At 41.7% G+C, this 15,439-nt stretch overlaps 1 protein-coding gene across 9 annotated transcripts in view; it reads right to left on the bottom strand.

Moving 5' to 3' along the window:
* TECRL (trans-2,3-enoyl-CoA reductase like) overlaps window positions 1–15,439 on the bottom strand; it is a 69,031-nt gene that overhangs the window by 18,096 nt on the left and 35,496 nt on the right. For 7 of the 9 annotated variants that reach the window (XM_075033481.1, XM_075033473.1, XM_075033498.1 and 4 more), the window contains 3 exons: window positions 14,132–14,176; window positions 12,755–12,858; window positions 556–671 (listed from right to left, as the gene is read on the bottom strand). In XM_075033481.1, coding sequence (XP_074889582.1) covers window positions 556–671; window positions 12,755–12,858; window positions 14,132–14,176 — 265 coding nt within the window. The remainder of the gene's footprint in view (window positions 1–555; window positions 672–12,754; window positions 12,859–14,131; window positions 14,177–15,439) is intronic. The other 2 variants (XM_075033514.1, XM_075033535.1) reach the window with 1 other exon arrangement.

Genomic DNA, 15,439 nt, shown 5'->3' with positions numbered 1-15,439 from the left:
ACCAGTTCTGAATTTCTATGGTGCTTATTTTGAATTTCTCAGTTGTTCTTGACCTGACTCATGACATGCAGACCTCTTGAAATTCCTCCTTGTGCTTAGGTGAGAGCCAGTGTGGGTGTAGTTGTCTTCTGTGCTGGATGCTGATGCTACTCATCTTACGAGTGGGAATGCACTGTAAAGAGACTGGGAGCAGGACACCTGATGTCTTGTCCTCTCTTCTCTGTCAAGCATGACTTTGGGTTACTACCCACTGTGTTTATTATTTCACCTTCTGTTCAGGCTGTCTAGAGTGCAAACTATTTGGGGAAAATACTACATGTCCCATTGTGACCTGGTGCAGTGACCATTGCAACTGGGTTCCCATTTTTGGTCAGGCTTACGAGTGCTGCTAAAATGCCAAACTGCTATTGATAAGAACAAGCTGAAAGTCCCACTGACTCTGAGACCAGGCATGCAGCCTCACACCCCTTGTAACCTTCTCAGCGCTGGAAATGAGATCTCCATCCGTCCAGCTCCCTGTTCTCCAGGAAAACAGTTCACACAAGTGTCACTTACTGAACCACTGGGTGGCGGAAGTTCTTCGTACTTTCCACTTGATCATAAATAGTTGAAAGGCGAATGTAAAAGAGCAGATATATTAGAAGAGGCCCGGTGTATTCTGTTAGAAAAAACTAGAAATGAAAAAGAAAATAGCTGTATAGGAGTAGGAAAATGTACCAATAAAGGCATGAGAAAAAGAATGCCCCTATCCACAACACCCATTCATCCTTCAAATGCCATTTTGGCTTCATTTTGAGAACTTAAATGACATATGGAGGTTTTCTGCTGTCTCTTTAGCAAAGGAGTAAAATCCATCTAGGAAATGAGAGAGAGGTTTCTGTGCAGATCATTAGCCCAGTCAGGAATGCTTCATGGAAGGTGGTCAAAATCACAGTTATCTCCTCTTTATACTTTTGGCTGTGCCATCAGATGCCTATTTGGAATCTAAATAACACTGAAAATCAAGGCCCAAAAGCTGAAGGCAGCTTGCTTTCTGCCAGTGTTTTTTGCAATTAAGTGATGTATCAGTTGAAAGCCAACCAAGCATGATAGAAACAAACATAGCTTTGAATCCTGGTTGCTAGCAGAGTCATCTGGAAGGAGGGATCATTGCTTGGAATTTGGTGGTGGGTGGAAGAGCAGAACCTGCCTGCCTGGTATATGGTGCTTTGAGCCTTTGTTCAGTGACCAAGTGGGACTCCTCCCTGTGCAGGCATCAGCAGATGTAGCCTGTGGTGGGCAGATTGGACAAGTAAGTTACCCTGTAAAACAGAAAGAAATAATTTCATCTCCCCACTGTCACCCCTGCTAGCCACAGAGAGCAGAGAGGACATATGGGCACAGGGAGAGAAGGCAGAGTTATAGGACTGCCATGAGCCTCTCTCAGTTTTACATTCTGGCTTTGGTTTGGTACAGCCTGTATTGCCTTTTGTCAGGGCACACTCTAAGCTAGAAACAGCTGGAGGAAGTAAAACATGGTTAGAGTGATGTGAGGTCTGAATTTGATCATCTGTCCCCACTGGAATGAATCTCAAAATAAAATAGAAATGGTGTGGTCCACATTTACAAGGACCAGCAACTGGCAAATCATAATTCAAGTGCATAGTATTGCTTAAGGGATGAAGATTCATAACTAATGGTCCATTTGGCTTTCAGGTGGCTATTTGCACTGCTATAGAATTGTAATGGATAAATACCTGTGGCTTAAGAAAGCAACACTGAATTTAGACTACCTTTCTCAAAAGTAGTATTTGGCAGGTAGTCTGAACCCCAGTGGGCTGTTCTTCTAATTCCTCTTCAGAAGAGCTTTGAAACAGAAAGGTTTTCCTGCAGAAATATTCTGCAATTAGGTTTCCTTCATTTGGGTCCCCCAGTACCATTTCTTTTCCTCTATTACAGGTGGAAACTTTCTGAAATTTCAGCTTTTCATAGCAGGACTGTCTCCAAAAGTAACAGATTTAAGCACTCGCTACCACAGAAATGTCAAACTCTCTTTTGTTCCACGTGACACCATGATTTCTGTGCTCCATTTAGACTCTGAATGGTCCCAAAAATGCGTGTGTATGTATGAAAACATTTAATCAAGGAGTGTCTAAGAGCCCACATCATTGTGGAACACACCACAGCCCAAGGGCTTATTAGAGTTTTGTCCTAATAGCAGTTGTATGGGTCTCTTCCTAACTGTGAGCCCACTGTGTTAGACACTCTGCAAACACTGTAAGAGACAGCCTCTGCTATTGAAACCTAATAGACTAAATATAGATAATGGTGGTATAGGAGACAGAGGTGCAGGTAATCTGGTCTGGGCAGGTCAGTGTAAGAGATTGGAATGAGCTGCTTTCTTCAGTGTAGCTTTTTCTATCAGCCATGAGTTGCACCACAAAATACACCCATAACTGCCAGCTTTTATCATCTGTTTGGCATGAGCATATTACAAAGCTGCCAGGAAAATTTTGGCAGGACTTAGCACCAAGTTGTGGTTACTTGTCACTGCACCAAGTGTTACCCTGTTCCCCTCTGGCTGATTTCAGATGCTGCAAGGAGAAGGAAAGCTTCAGGATTTAGTAAAAAATCCAGTCTCTTTTTAACAGCCAAAGCTACCAGCCATGTGATACCTGAATCCCTGTGACTGGGTGAGGACATGTTTTTGATGTAGAAGGGGGATGCAGAGCCTCCCATCAGAGCAATCAGAGAAGCATCTGAGAGCACCAACAGCAGCTCTTGCATTGGGGTTTGTGGAGGTGAGCAGTATCAGCATGCTCCGGGTGCTTTACAAGCTGTGGACAAGGTCCCATCTTGTCTGTGTGTCAGTGACATCCGACACAAAGTGTTAATTGCCCATGCGGAGGCAGGCGGTCCAGGGTCAGCTGTGAGATTTGCAATCAGAGTAGGTATTGTCTGTCAGGCAGGACTGTATTTGCCTTTGTCATAACTGCATCACACTGCTGGAACATAATTAAGATCAGTAACATCCTGTTTTAGAGGATGAGGTTCCATTTGCTGTAGCGGTTTTGGGGTATTTTTTACATTTTGGGTGAGTTTCAGTCTGCTTTCCTCTGTTGCATCTCCCATGCTGCAACCTCTGTTCTCCTTCTTTGGCCCCCTGATTTTAAATTCAGCAGAAAGGAAAAGTGAGTTCCAGAAAGGCAAGCAGAGACACTCTGCTAAAAATCCCACAAGTTCAAGCAGGTGGAAGGGAAAGTAGTCTTAAATTAACAGAAAATTACAATTGGTTCTAACCATTGGCAATCAAAGGAAAGCACCATTCTTTTACTATTAAGTCTCAATGAATATATGCAATTAAGCCTGCCTAATATCTTCATATTCATCCTATAGCTGACTACTTGCTGGGCTTGGGGAGTTATTAGTTGTGTTAAGGATCAGTTCAAGCTATCGTTTCTACAGATGCTCAAAAAACCTACAAAATTACTAAGATACTAGTTCAGGCTGGCATAACTTGCAAAAATAATAGTCAAATTTTAAACAAAACCCTGAAAATGATAACATCATAGCTTGTAGTCTCTGGACAAAAGAAATACTATTTTGTAAAAAACAAAAACCTGATCATTTAAAACACAGAGCATTTTTCTTCTGTAGAAATGTAAAAAAATCCAGTATTTAGAAGAAAATTACTTCTTCTTTACCATCTTGTGGGCCTGCCTAGATTATTTTAATATGTTTGGTGCAAGTATGGTGGTCCATAGTAAACACAAAGATCTTTTCCTGGAGGAGCATTACATCTCTATTACAATGTGCACAGCTCAACAGAATTTAACTGTTGAGCTCATCATTAACTCCCTGAAGAAAGAAAACAAGAGATTGCCCCTTTTCCCCCCACATCTGTACACTCTTTTTTATATCTTGTACAATGTCCAGTTCTCTTACCTTCCTTCTCTCCTCTTCAGTGTCTGGCATTATATACTCTATATACCTCTTATTCTCGGTGCTGTTGTTGAATCAAACCTCTTCCAGACATGAGCACCATACAGGGTGCTAAACTCAAGCTTCTTTAACTGTCTTAATTACCAGATCCTTGGGGGCCTGATTCAGTAATACCTAAACTGGAAACATTTACTACATAAACAACAAAACTGAGATCTGAAATATGTCAAAAGAGAGCTAAGGTAGGAGTCTCCATCATTCAAGAGATGATGAGACAAATAGGAAAACAATACAGGATAGCTAATTCACAAACCAGCAAGGCATCTCATCTTGCATGAGCCAGATTGTATCTGCTTCTTTTATCTCTGTTGAGATGATCATGCCAGTAACACCTTGTTGAACTGAGTAACAACCAGGTCAGGAATTACAATTCCATACCTTAAGAGGCAGAGGGTATATTTAGGGAGATATGAATGCAGCAAAGGTGAAAGGAGCTCTTTAAAGTTATTTGAGGGAATGTGAGGTGAATTTTCTGGCTGGTAGGAGCAGCTGGCATAGTCCCTGACACCATCCCAACAGGTCTACTACAGGGAATGGAAAGGTTTTTGTTTTGAGTTAATAATACCATGTGTACTGGTTGGGAAAAGGCGGAAAAGGACAAAAGGAAGCTATAAACAGAGGGGGTGGAGTGGTGAGAGTCTGAAAAAAGTCCAGCAGAATCTTTATAAATGAACAGCCCATGGATTAGCAATCTTCACATGAGGGCATCAGCTAATTCCTCTCTGTAATGTTTACGACATGCCCTTTCTCTAATATCACACAACACACCCTATCTTGTATCATGTTGCCTTTTGGCATAGTCTCACATTATCTCATGTATGACAAGCTGCAAGCAGAGCTGAGGAAAGGCCATTTCCATACTGATCCCTTCCCGCAGCTCTTTCCATGCCATGTAGGGACACTTTCCCAGTTCATCAGTGCTGGTCATGATGTTTTCTCTTCCACTGCCAATGGGATGTCTGGGTTCAAGCAGGGGAAGTGGAGGGTGTGGTATGAGGGTAATACCTGCAACCAGGACAATGACTTTGGGTCATTGCCTGAAATTCTCAGCACAGCAAGAGCTACAAAATAGTTTAAGCACGTCCTGAGTAACTTTGATGGAAAAGCAGCTGCAGTATATAAATTATCTAATGGACAGAGCTTAGTTTCTCTGATAAATGTTAGACAAAGTCACTAGTTGCAGGTCTGAGCCACAGTCAGCCTGAGACAGTATGTACCGCATAAAGAGGAGGATCTACTGATACGAGACAGACAGACTATTACTATGTGCGAGGGTACAGAGCGCAGCTGGGATTTCTGAGAAACCCAAGAGAAACAGGCAGTTGAACCCCCCCAAGTCCTCAAATCACATTAAACTTAGCATCTAACTACCTTGGACTCCTTTTACAATCCCAGCCCTAAGTACTCTTGAGCCAATGATCATTAAGAAACATTATTAATTTCTGGACTGATTTCTACTTCATATGCTTTTCTACCTCATTAAAGGCCATATAGTTACCTGGGGATGATAATGGCATAATTTTAGCAGCATCTCTAAATCTTCACTTTTTAAAAAATTTGTATTTTCATTTTTGCAAAAATCTGCAGCAACAGTTTTGCATCAGGTAGTACAATTCTTAAGGGCTGCTTGAATAGTCAATGATTTTTTGTTCCAGTTCTCATGGAATTGGCTAACCCACTCTACAAAACTTAAATAGCACATGCAGGGGCACCTGAAACTTCCCTTGCCTGGGCAGATTTTTCAGTGACTCGGTGTCTAAGAGTATTTCAGGCTGCAGCTCAATATTTGCTGCAAACACCTGAGATAGGGATGGATTTGCTGTAGGATTTTGTAGGCAAATTGCAGCTGACTCAGGCCAGCTGAGGAGTGGACAGTGTGATGAGTGCTGTTTGTCCCTGAGCCAGGCCTGTGCTCCCTCTGTGGGAAAAGGGAGGTAAAATCCCAGCTTCCTCCTGTCTTTTCTCCTAAGACTGAGCTGTCCGAAACCACTGGTTTGGCATCAGATCACTTCATACTCTGGTCAGGATTCTTCCCTGAGAGTACAAGCCTTTGCTTGTTTCTTATTCAAAATGGAAAATTACTGCAAATTAACAAATGCTTTTATACGCACACATATATGCATGTTACATATGTTTGTACCTATACATATTCAGCAAAGCACTCAAGTTCTGTTGGTAACCAAACACCAATGTGAATTCAGATTTGCTGCCAAATCTTTACAGGCCTTTGACAGCATTTTGAAATCTGCCATACAATGTGTATCATTTTAAAATGTATATCTATTGTCTGCTATGTAGATACCTAAATGAAATAGTGCTTTTTAACACCTGGCTATTACTAATAACCTCAACTAGCTCTTGCACAGCGCTTTTCATCTAGAAGCCTCAAAGCACTTTGCAAAGAGGAAAATACTGTTACTTTCTTGCCCCAGATCTGGAAACTGAGATACAGAGAAATTCAGTGACTTGTCAAGGTCACCAGACAAGGTGGGCAAAGAATGACAAAGGGGCACATGGTCCTCAAACACTGGTTCACTCTCTGGTTCACTTTCCTTTTTGTCCTCTCCTCACCCTCAGTATGGGGCTGGAGAAAAATTCCCCATACAAAATAATTTTGCCAGGCTTATGCATTCTAGAGGGACTAAAACTTCTCGACTTTGCGTAGATTGACAAATTGTCAACCTCTCTCGTTAATCTGAATACAAATAGGAAAGGGTCTACATTTATTAGCACCATACATCAAGTAGCTCTTTGTTCCTTAAGTAGCAGGAAGGGTTTAACCATAAAGCTGTGTATAACTGAAAGAAACAGTTTGTTCTCTTTATGCTTACTGAGTTCCCTCTACCTTCTTTTTGCACTTGAAGCAGTGAAAACTTAAGGGTACGACTATAAACACTTATGCATAGGTTCTTCAGCCTGTACTGTGCTCAAGAGCAACTAAAATGTTTACCCCTCAAAACTGATTTTCCTAGTACCTCCCTAACTCCCTTTGGCACCTGAAAAAATTGACACGCTGGCATGGTTCATTGTGAGCTTGTGGCATTTGTTGCTGGGACCAAGAGAAATTATTGCAACACTGTTTGCCTTATTAGACACAGCGTCTGAGGAACCCCACTGCTGGGCAGTTTCAGAGGTCTCCCCTTATCAGTTGACTTCATGCTGCCACCGGGCAGTAAGAAAGAGCCAAAAGTATATGTGGCCCAAGGAAAGGCACAAACAATATAAAACCATGGCAAGAAATCAGGCAAATGCAAGCTGTTCTCTCCTGATAACCCTGGAGGTGGAAAATTATTAGACTTAATTAAATGAAAAATAAGACCAATCTTGTGTGTGTAGTTTGCCTTTGTGAAAGGTTACAGTGTTTTGAAAGTTCATAGCATTTGACTGGGATCAGCTCAAGACTTGGCTAGCTGTACCAAGGTAGAACAACACTTACTGTGTGTTCCAGCAGAAACCTCTGCCAAGTACAAACTGTTAGCTGTAAAATGAATGTGCTTTGTGTTACAAATAATTGTAGTTGGAAAAGGTGCTATAGAGGAAATAGTCACTTCTTTTTTTCCTGGAGATCATCTTCCATGACCAAATTATCTATTGATCCAAGAGGCTTAGCAATGAAAAACCATTTGGGGATTTCTCTCTCTTTGGCACTTTGTTGTAGTCGTTCTTAAGCCACCCACAGATTTACACAGAATCACACATTCTGTTTATTTGGCACTGCTGCTTAGTTCTCCTGGTACCCACAATTCCCTGAAAGCGTTATTCGATTTGTAGGGTCCTGTCCCACAGCTACTTGTGTTTGAATTGGCCACAAAATATGCAAGCTCTGATACGTATCTGCTGAGAAATATATTCAGTGACATTCTCCACTGATACATCCTACAGATCCTCATCTCTCTCTCTTACCTTGATCTCAAATGCCTTCCTAGGCAATGATCATGTGAGTTTTCTTACATTTATCTTCATCACATTGGCCCACTAGTTTGTTGGGACTCCCAGCCCTCCCACTCCTTCAAATTCCTCAGATCCTGTCTTTTTTTCTTCTATTAAAATTGTCTGTACTACTACATCCCATTGAGAAGTTATAAACCCTTATTGAAGTGTCCTCTTCCATTCCCAAATTAGGGAAAACATCTTAAGTTGTTCCCCATGGAAATCCCAAAGCTGATCTCAGTACGGAGAAGGTGGAGAAAATGACTTTGCAGCACTTTGGCTGCCTCTTTCAAACCCATCAATACTCATAAATTGCTTCACATCACACTCATCCCACAGACTTCATGGGATTGTTCCACATTTACAGGACAAACTGAGTGAGCTCTGCCAGCCACAGTCAGTGCAAACTGCTCCTCCCCTATTCACCATCCACCCATACCTACAGGACAGAAAAACTTTGGCACGCATGCACTGTGAGAGTAAGAGGAGAGAACCACACTGACCAAAACACTGCCTTCCCTCCCGAGAGAACAGGCACACCTCGCTATTCAGCACAGCATGCACTTCCCCACGCTATACACCTGCTATACATAACCACAGAGCTTCAGACATAGATCTCTTGGCTTCTTGTTCATTTTCCACAATGCCTAACTTGGTGATAATTTTGCTTGCCAGCCAGGAAGGAACAGACCAATTAGTGAAAGTGTGGATTTTCAGATTTCAAAGATGTTCTTGGGTTTAAATAAGTATTAGTCTCTACATTTCTAAATTGAGCAGAATCTTTTTTTCATTGGAAAATTTGAAATGGAGCAGTTCTGCTGCCAGCCTCAGTATTTTAAGGCTCTCAGGAGTCAAAGTATTTAAGCAATCCCTATTTTAAATCACAGTTACAAAAAATACTGTGTTTTAGGGTTAATCTTATGAAATTCACAGACTTGGAGGTAAAATATGTTTTTCACAGTTCTGTGCTGTTTTCTCAGTTATATTTTGATCCTTCTGGTAGCCTGCCTGGGTAGCAACTAGACAACAGAAGCTGGTAAATCAGAAATTGCAATCACTGCTCAAATGAGGGAAGCTTTAACAGAAGTCTGAATTTGAGCAGGAAGAATGCTTTTTTTTTTTCCTTTCGTCTACAGCAGCAGTATGCATTCTTAGAGGTAAAATACCAGCCACATTTCAAAAAGTCACATGCCACATTGCAATATGTAAAAAGAGGCCTCTGTCAAACGTGCTTAGGCCCAAAACTGGACAGAGATTAAAAATAAAACCCATCACTCCAGTGGTGGGAATTTCAACCATGCCTGGGGGTAAAATCTTTGCAGGATGCATACAGAAAAGATCTGTAAACTCAGCTCCCATTAGTATCTCTGCAGCATCAGTCAGAAAAACCTCAACTATCCCCTCCAGGTAGGGAAAAGGAATTGGTAAGTCTTGTGCAGAAGTAAATTATGTGTTTCAGGTAATATTTGTTTTATAAAAAAAGACGGCAGAGTAGAGAGCAAGTTCCAACAAAATCCATGATACTAAGAAACAGGTTTTGGTTTCTCCCTGAATTGCTTTCTGGAAATGAGCTTTGAGGGCCTCCTTTCTTCTAAAAGAGCCAGCTGAGGTTGGATTTCTATCCACATTATCCCAGGGAAGGGCCTCATTCTCAAAAGACATTGACATGTATTTGCTCCAGTGGAGGAGAACTGCAAATCCCTCACCCCAGTTTGTCCTCCCTCAGAGCAAGCTAGCCTCTAAAACTTGTGGAAATCTGGTCAAACAATCTCAGAGCTGTAGTGTAACCTGAGCCCAGGGGATGTCTGGCCTTTCACAGCACAAAACACCAAAAATATTTTGGTCAGTGTGTAACCATGTTTTAAGAAGGCTGAGGATGAAAAGGAAACATCCTTCCTACAAGTGGCAGCCTTTATCAGAGGGACCGAGTAGACAACAGGAGACGATAAAGTCTTGAGCCACCACGGTAGAGTGTGACAAGAACTGTTAATCAGAGACTGTGTATGCTGCAAGAGGGAAGCTGAGGTTTCTTGGTTCAGAAATACACTCCTAGATTTAGAGACCCAAACTGATTGTTTGGGAACAGACAACAGCATCATCTTTTATTTTACAACATGCCTGGAGAGAATACTGCTCCCAGGAGGTGGAGGTGGGTACCACTTTCCCCTTTTAAAAAACACAAGTCATTGTCTTGGTGTAAATCCCCAGCATTGGGGGTCTTAGTGTTCAAGTGGGCATCTCAATGAGGTGACAAAGTCCCAGAAGACCCACCTCCGTGCCTCCCTAGACAGATCCATGCCCAATGCATCGACCTCTGGAGCACCAACATATCTCCACGTGCTTCTGTGTCTATTTTTGGAGTCCAGACCTGAATGTGGCCCTTTGTACCTCAGCTATCATTTTGCTGATAAGTATATTTTTATTCTGTGCCTTGTTTATTTAAACGTCAACCCTTTAAATCAGAAGCATCCCTCACTGTGTGCATAAATCTGATAGAGCATCAAGGAGGATGGGAGAACGGGAGCTCTAAGCACAGTAAAAATGGCAGTAAAACTATACATCCTGTGTACAAATGCATTCTTAATTGCTATTGTTAGAATACAATCTTCTATGAACTTTTTCTCTATTGCTATAGACTAGCTATAATATAAAAATCTCTTGACTGTTTAAATGATGTTGCTAGGAAGATTTCTCCTACTGAGAATGGAGACAATTTAGAATATGGAACAGAATAGGATAAGATGAATATTCAGAAACTCATGGAGTCAACTTTCTGCACACACAGATTAAATCATAAAAAAATGCCACTGCCTGCAGTATCAACGCCTAGTCATAACTGCACTATTTATAATGGGATATTAAGCTTTAGTTATGTTACTGTCTCAGGCTACATAAACCATGAGGAAAGGAGAGAATAAATAAGGTTCTTGCAGATTACTTAGTTGTAGTAAACAGGAAGCTGCACTACTCATAATTTTGCTTTGCAAGGAAATTCCATGGTCGAGAGGCAGTGGGATGGGTTGGGGGAGAAACAGGACCCCAACTAATATTAATCAATATGGCCCCAGTAGGCTATTAATCAGCATGGGAATCACTGGGGTAAAGCCTCAGCCTTGGTAAACTTGCAGATCTCTATGGAAACGGGTAAATCACACAGTGCAAACTGCTCTAACTCCACTGAAGTAAACTGCTTGCCACCACCTGGGGATTTGAGTCCTGTTGTCAGAACTGGGAAAGATAGATGTAGGTCATGTTCTTGTTCACAGGGGCTAAAACCTGCCAGAGTTTGTGCTGCTAGGGGCTATCTGCTTCCCTGGAGAGAGAGAAATGCACATGAGCTTGAGCAGGTGAGATGGTATGTGACCTTACAGTGCTGATCCAGCAGTTGATTCTTCCCAAAGTCAAGGGCAGTTCTGGCAGTAACATCCACCTTGAGTGTACTGCTTAACAGGTAAGGAGGTGTAAAATAGCATGTCCATTCTAAGTGTCGTGTAGTAATGCTTCCTAGCCCATAGTGACCTATTGGAAAGAGGAACAGGTACTATCATCTGCAAGTTGCTTAATGACCTGACACTCACAAGCTCCGTCCATATAAGCACAGCCAAGGAAGAACAGTAGCTTGTCAGTGGGTCTTGTAGTCACCCCAGGTGAGCAGGGTAGGATCTGTGGGCTGCCTGAGATAAGAATCTGATAATTTGGCCTACAGCCATGATGCCAGTTAGCAAAAACTCACTGGTTTCATTAAAGGAATTGCAAGCAATTGGCAGTTTGTTTTCCATTGCTATGAATAGTCTCATCATCACTTTTATGTCTTTCAGAAACTCTAGTTCTGCCTTACTTATGTTTCTCACTGCAGAAATTGGGAATCTCATTACCCAATATACAGATGTGGGCTGTGTGTTACTCCAGCTAATGCAGTATATGCAAAGTACAGCAAAAGCTACGTCAGTGAGACTATCAGTAGCAGTAAGACTACTTTCAGCTCTGCCACCTATGCCTGCCACAGGGCATTGGAAAGGTCTCTTCACCTTCCATTCCTTCCCTGTCCTTTCAAGCTCTTCTGCTGTCTTCTGTCTTTGGGCTGTGAAAGAATTGAATCTTTTTACTTCCTCCTTGCACAGACGAGCCTGCAAGGTTAGAGTTCCCCACAATACCATTTGGGTGGAGCATATTGCCTCTCTCCCACCACCCTGACGTTCCAATAGCTGCTTACAGGAAAATAACTGAAGTCAAACTGAGACCAGAAGTAAAAACAGACCATGGTTCTACCTACAGCATAATACAGGTACTGTTGCTCGCGGTGAATGCTTTTGTTTTATAAAGAGATTCAGAAGTTTTGTGACTCCTGAGCCTGGCTGGGCATCTTCTGCCTGGAATCCTTGGCCTCGCCACTCTCTCAGAACTGTTCATCGGATAAACAGAGTGTAAGATATTTCTATCCAATAATTTTCCTGTATTAGTAACAGGATTACCAGAAATCCATTTTTTCTTTTTAATATCCTCCCACTTTCAAAGCTGAAGAGCCTTGCAGCAAATGAAGGTATTTGGCTACAGGATCCTGCACAGGCATATAAACCCTAGATAAGCTAAAACTGTTTTTAAAAATTGACTTTTTTTTCATCAGGCAATATTGTTATGTCCACCTTCTAATCTTTAATTGGGTGTCAGAGTTAGCACATTGATAACTTCGCTCACCATCCATTTAATTCTGCTTCAACTGCTGATAAAGTAATTACACTATTTGACATAGGGAAGGATAGGCTGAGTAAGTTGGAGTAATTTGATGCTAAAACACATTGTACATTAAGATATATCATGTTGATTGTTACAAGGACATACTTACTGTGGTCCAACCAACCTGCTGACCCAGGTCTGTAAAATACAGTGTAATGATAGAGGAAACAGCAAGGCTTTGAATGTTAATGGAATCCTTCAAATAGGGCCCATCTGTAATAACAAAAGGGGAAGAGGAAATGACATGAACAAGAGTCATCCTCTCAGAGGCTCAGCATAGTGCGTAGGCTGCCCTGCTAATGCTCGAGGTGTAGGCCCAACTTGTATTCTGATTTATTTTGGTGACTTGGTACTTATTCTCCAGGTTAGCAATTTAGAGCGTTTCTATGAGAGTTATTCTCCTCTCATTTTAACAAAAGCATTAGGCTGACGTGACACTGGGTGGCAATGCATAGCAGTTGTTATGGTGCTCTCTCTGTTAATCTAGACCATTAGAGATATGCCATGCAATCACACAGACAATTTCAAAGAGCACTTTTTATTCTGTCTTGCAAGACTACTGGGAAAGGTGATGTTATGCAGTGTCTCCCTCACTGATATCTTTTGCTGAAGTGTTTTTATTCTCAGACTATTTTACAATAGGTGGCACCATCATGATGAACACAACTCTTGGGCAAAGGCCCACAGTCCAAGATTTCTTTGTAAGCTGTCTGACCTAAGCAGACCAGGTATATCTGAGCATTACATTACTTTTCACAGTATTCTGAGGCATCTGCTTCCAGTCCTGATGGGCCTAGAGTGTACAGGCAGAGACATAAAATGGCAGTATCTGGTTCTCTTTTTTTTTATAGAGGCAGTGAGCTGGATATTAGGAAACCCCAACAGCCACTGGCATGGGGTGTTGCCATGGCTGCAACAATTCTTTTCTCTTTTCCACTTTATGTATTATGTCTCCCTTTCACTATGTGTTTGTTGACTGTTTAAGTCATTGAGGGTGCTAAATTCCACTAGGTGCTGAGCCCTCATTTTCTAGGGTTCTGCAGTGCTACATGTCCACAGACCAAGTGCCACACAACCCGTGGCAGCTTCATCTCCCACTGCCATGTCCACCAAGAACTGGTGTACTGACACAAAAATAAGAGGCTGACTCCTGCAGCCAGTTGCATCTTCTGATAAGGCTGTGAGCAAGTATTAAAATGGATAATGCAGTGAGTGAGGAAAGTGAGTGAATGGTTTTAAAACTGCCTTGTTTTCATTATTTGATCATATACTGTATTCTGAAATATTTTTATTCAGTGGTTATGAAAACTATTAGATTCCTTTATTAATGAGAAAGCTAATAAGTTAATCATTGATAAAAATTAATGAAAAAGTGCTAACAGTTCACCCAATAACACATATGGAGAGAGCAATACTGTTAGGAATAGAACTTGCCAGAGGATTAGTAATATGTTAGGTGACTGTATTCAACCATACGAATACTTACTGCGTTCTAGTTGCAGGCCAACACGCGAAGGGTACCACTGGGGACCTGTTCAAATCACAAAGCATGGTTGTTAATTTCATGGTGGAGGATCTAAATTTCTTTTTCTGTTAGTATTCTTTTTAGCTGATAGATACAAATGTGAGATTAAAAAAAATAATCCTCTCTTTCAGTCTCAGCTATACAAGGAGAATACAAGAGAGCTAGCAGGAGCACACAATACACACATTAAAACAGAGATCCCTTCTCCCCACTTGAGTATTGCAAGGGTCAATCTCAATGCTGAATTGCTCCATCAGCACACGAAAAATGGGCGTGTGCACGCACCACTGGGAAGTATAAAGAGGATGATATTTATTACTATATTTGCTGAAGCTCTATACTAAATGTGTCAGTCTTGCCCCTCCCTCCAAAATGATGCTTGTTCTACAGTCTGGTCGAAAGGGTTTGTTTTTTACCATTTAGGAATATAAAACCTGACTAGGGATGTGCAGCTAGCACTAGTTCTTAATCACGGATTAAGCAAATGGAGACACAAAAAGCAGAGGCACCCACGTAGCTAATACTGGGTAACATTTCCATGATACCCATCAACTTAAGAATGTTCCCTAGAAGCAGATTTTTAAACACTCTAGTTTAAAGGTTCCTCCTAAATGCACAATAGCAGCTGGCAGTTGTTATTAGGTGCCCTTTGATGATTTTGGACAGAGACTTGTCAGTTTGTTCAAACAGGTACAGGTCTCCAGCTGCATTTGTTTCTCTCAGTGTCAGGGCAAGTGGGTAACTGCCAGAGAAAGACTGCAAAAAAGATCATGGCTGTTCAAATTGTTAACTTGTCCAGCTCCTTGTAGTGTCTGTATGCAGAAGGTTGTGCCCCTACAGCTGTGCTGGCTGACTGGACAATATAAGCACTCTTCCATTGCATCACAAAGACACAGAACTTCGCTTAACCCCACACACGCACTTTGATTTGCTGTTGAAGGGTTTTAGGGCTGACCTGGAGCAGTCTGGGGAGACCTTACACAATCCACGGTGTCGACTGAGATTTGGGGGCAGCAAAGTCTGACAGAGGGAACAGCTGCGCTATCACCACCCCCAGCCATTGCTACCGCATTTGTCTTTATTTCCTTTGACACACCTTAGGACAGCTGATAGCCTGAAAGAGATTTGCTTTGTCTTTTCAATTCAAAGTCTGGGTGAAATTGGTCAAATACGGCCATGGTTTTCTTTAGACCTATCTTACAATTGTTAGTATTCTTGTATTTAAGACACCAGTATTCCCGTACCTTAAACAAATGGAAAAAGATTCTT

Source organism: Buteo buteo, chromosome 1 (assembly GCF_964188355.1).
Source record: "Buteo buteo chromosome 1, bButBut1.hap1.1, whole genome shotgun sequence".
Lineage (NCBI taxonomy): Eukaryota > Metazoa > Chordata > Aves > Accipitriformes > Accipitridae > Buteo > Buteo buteo.
The sequence above is the reverse complement of the archived record's forward strand: the minus strand, read 5'-3'. Positions and strand labels throughout refer to the sequence as shown.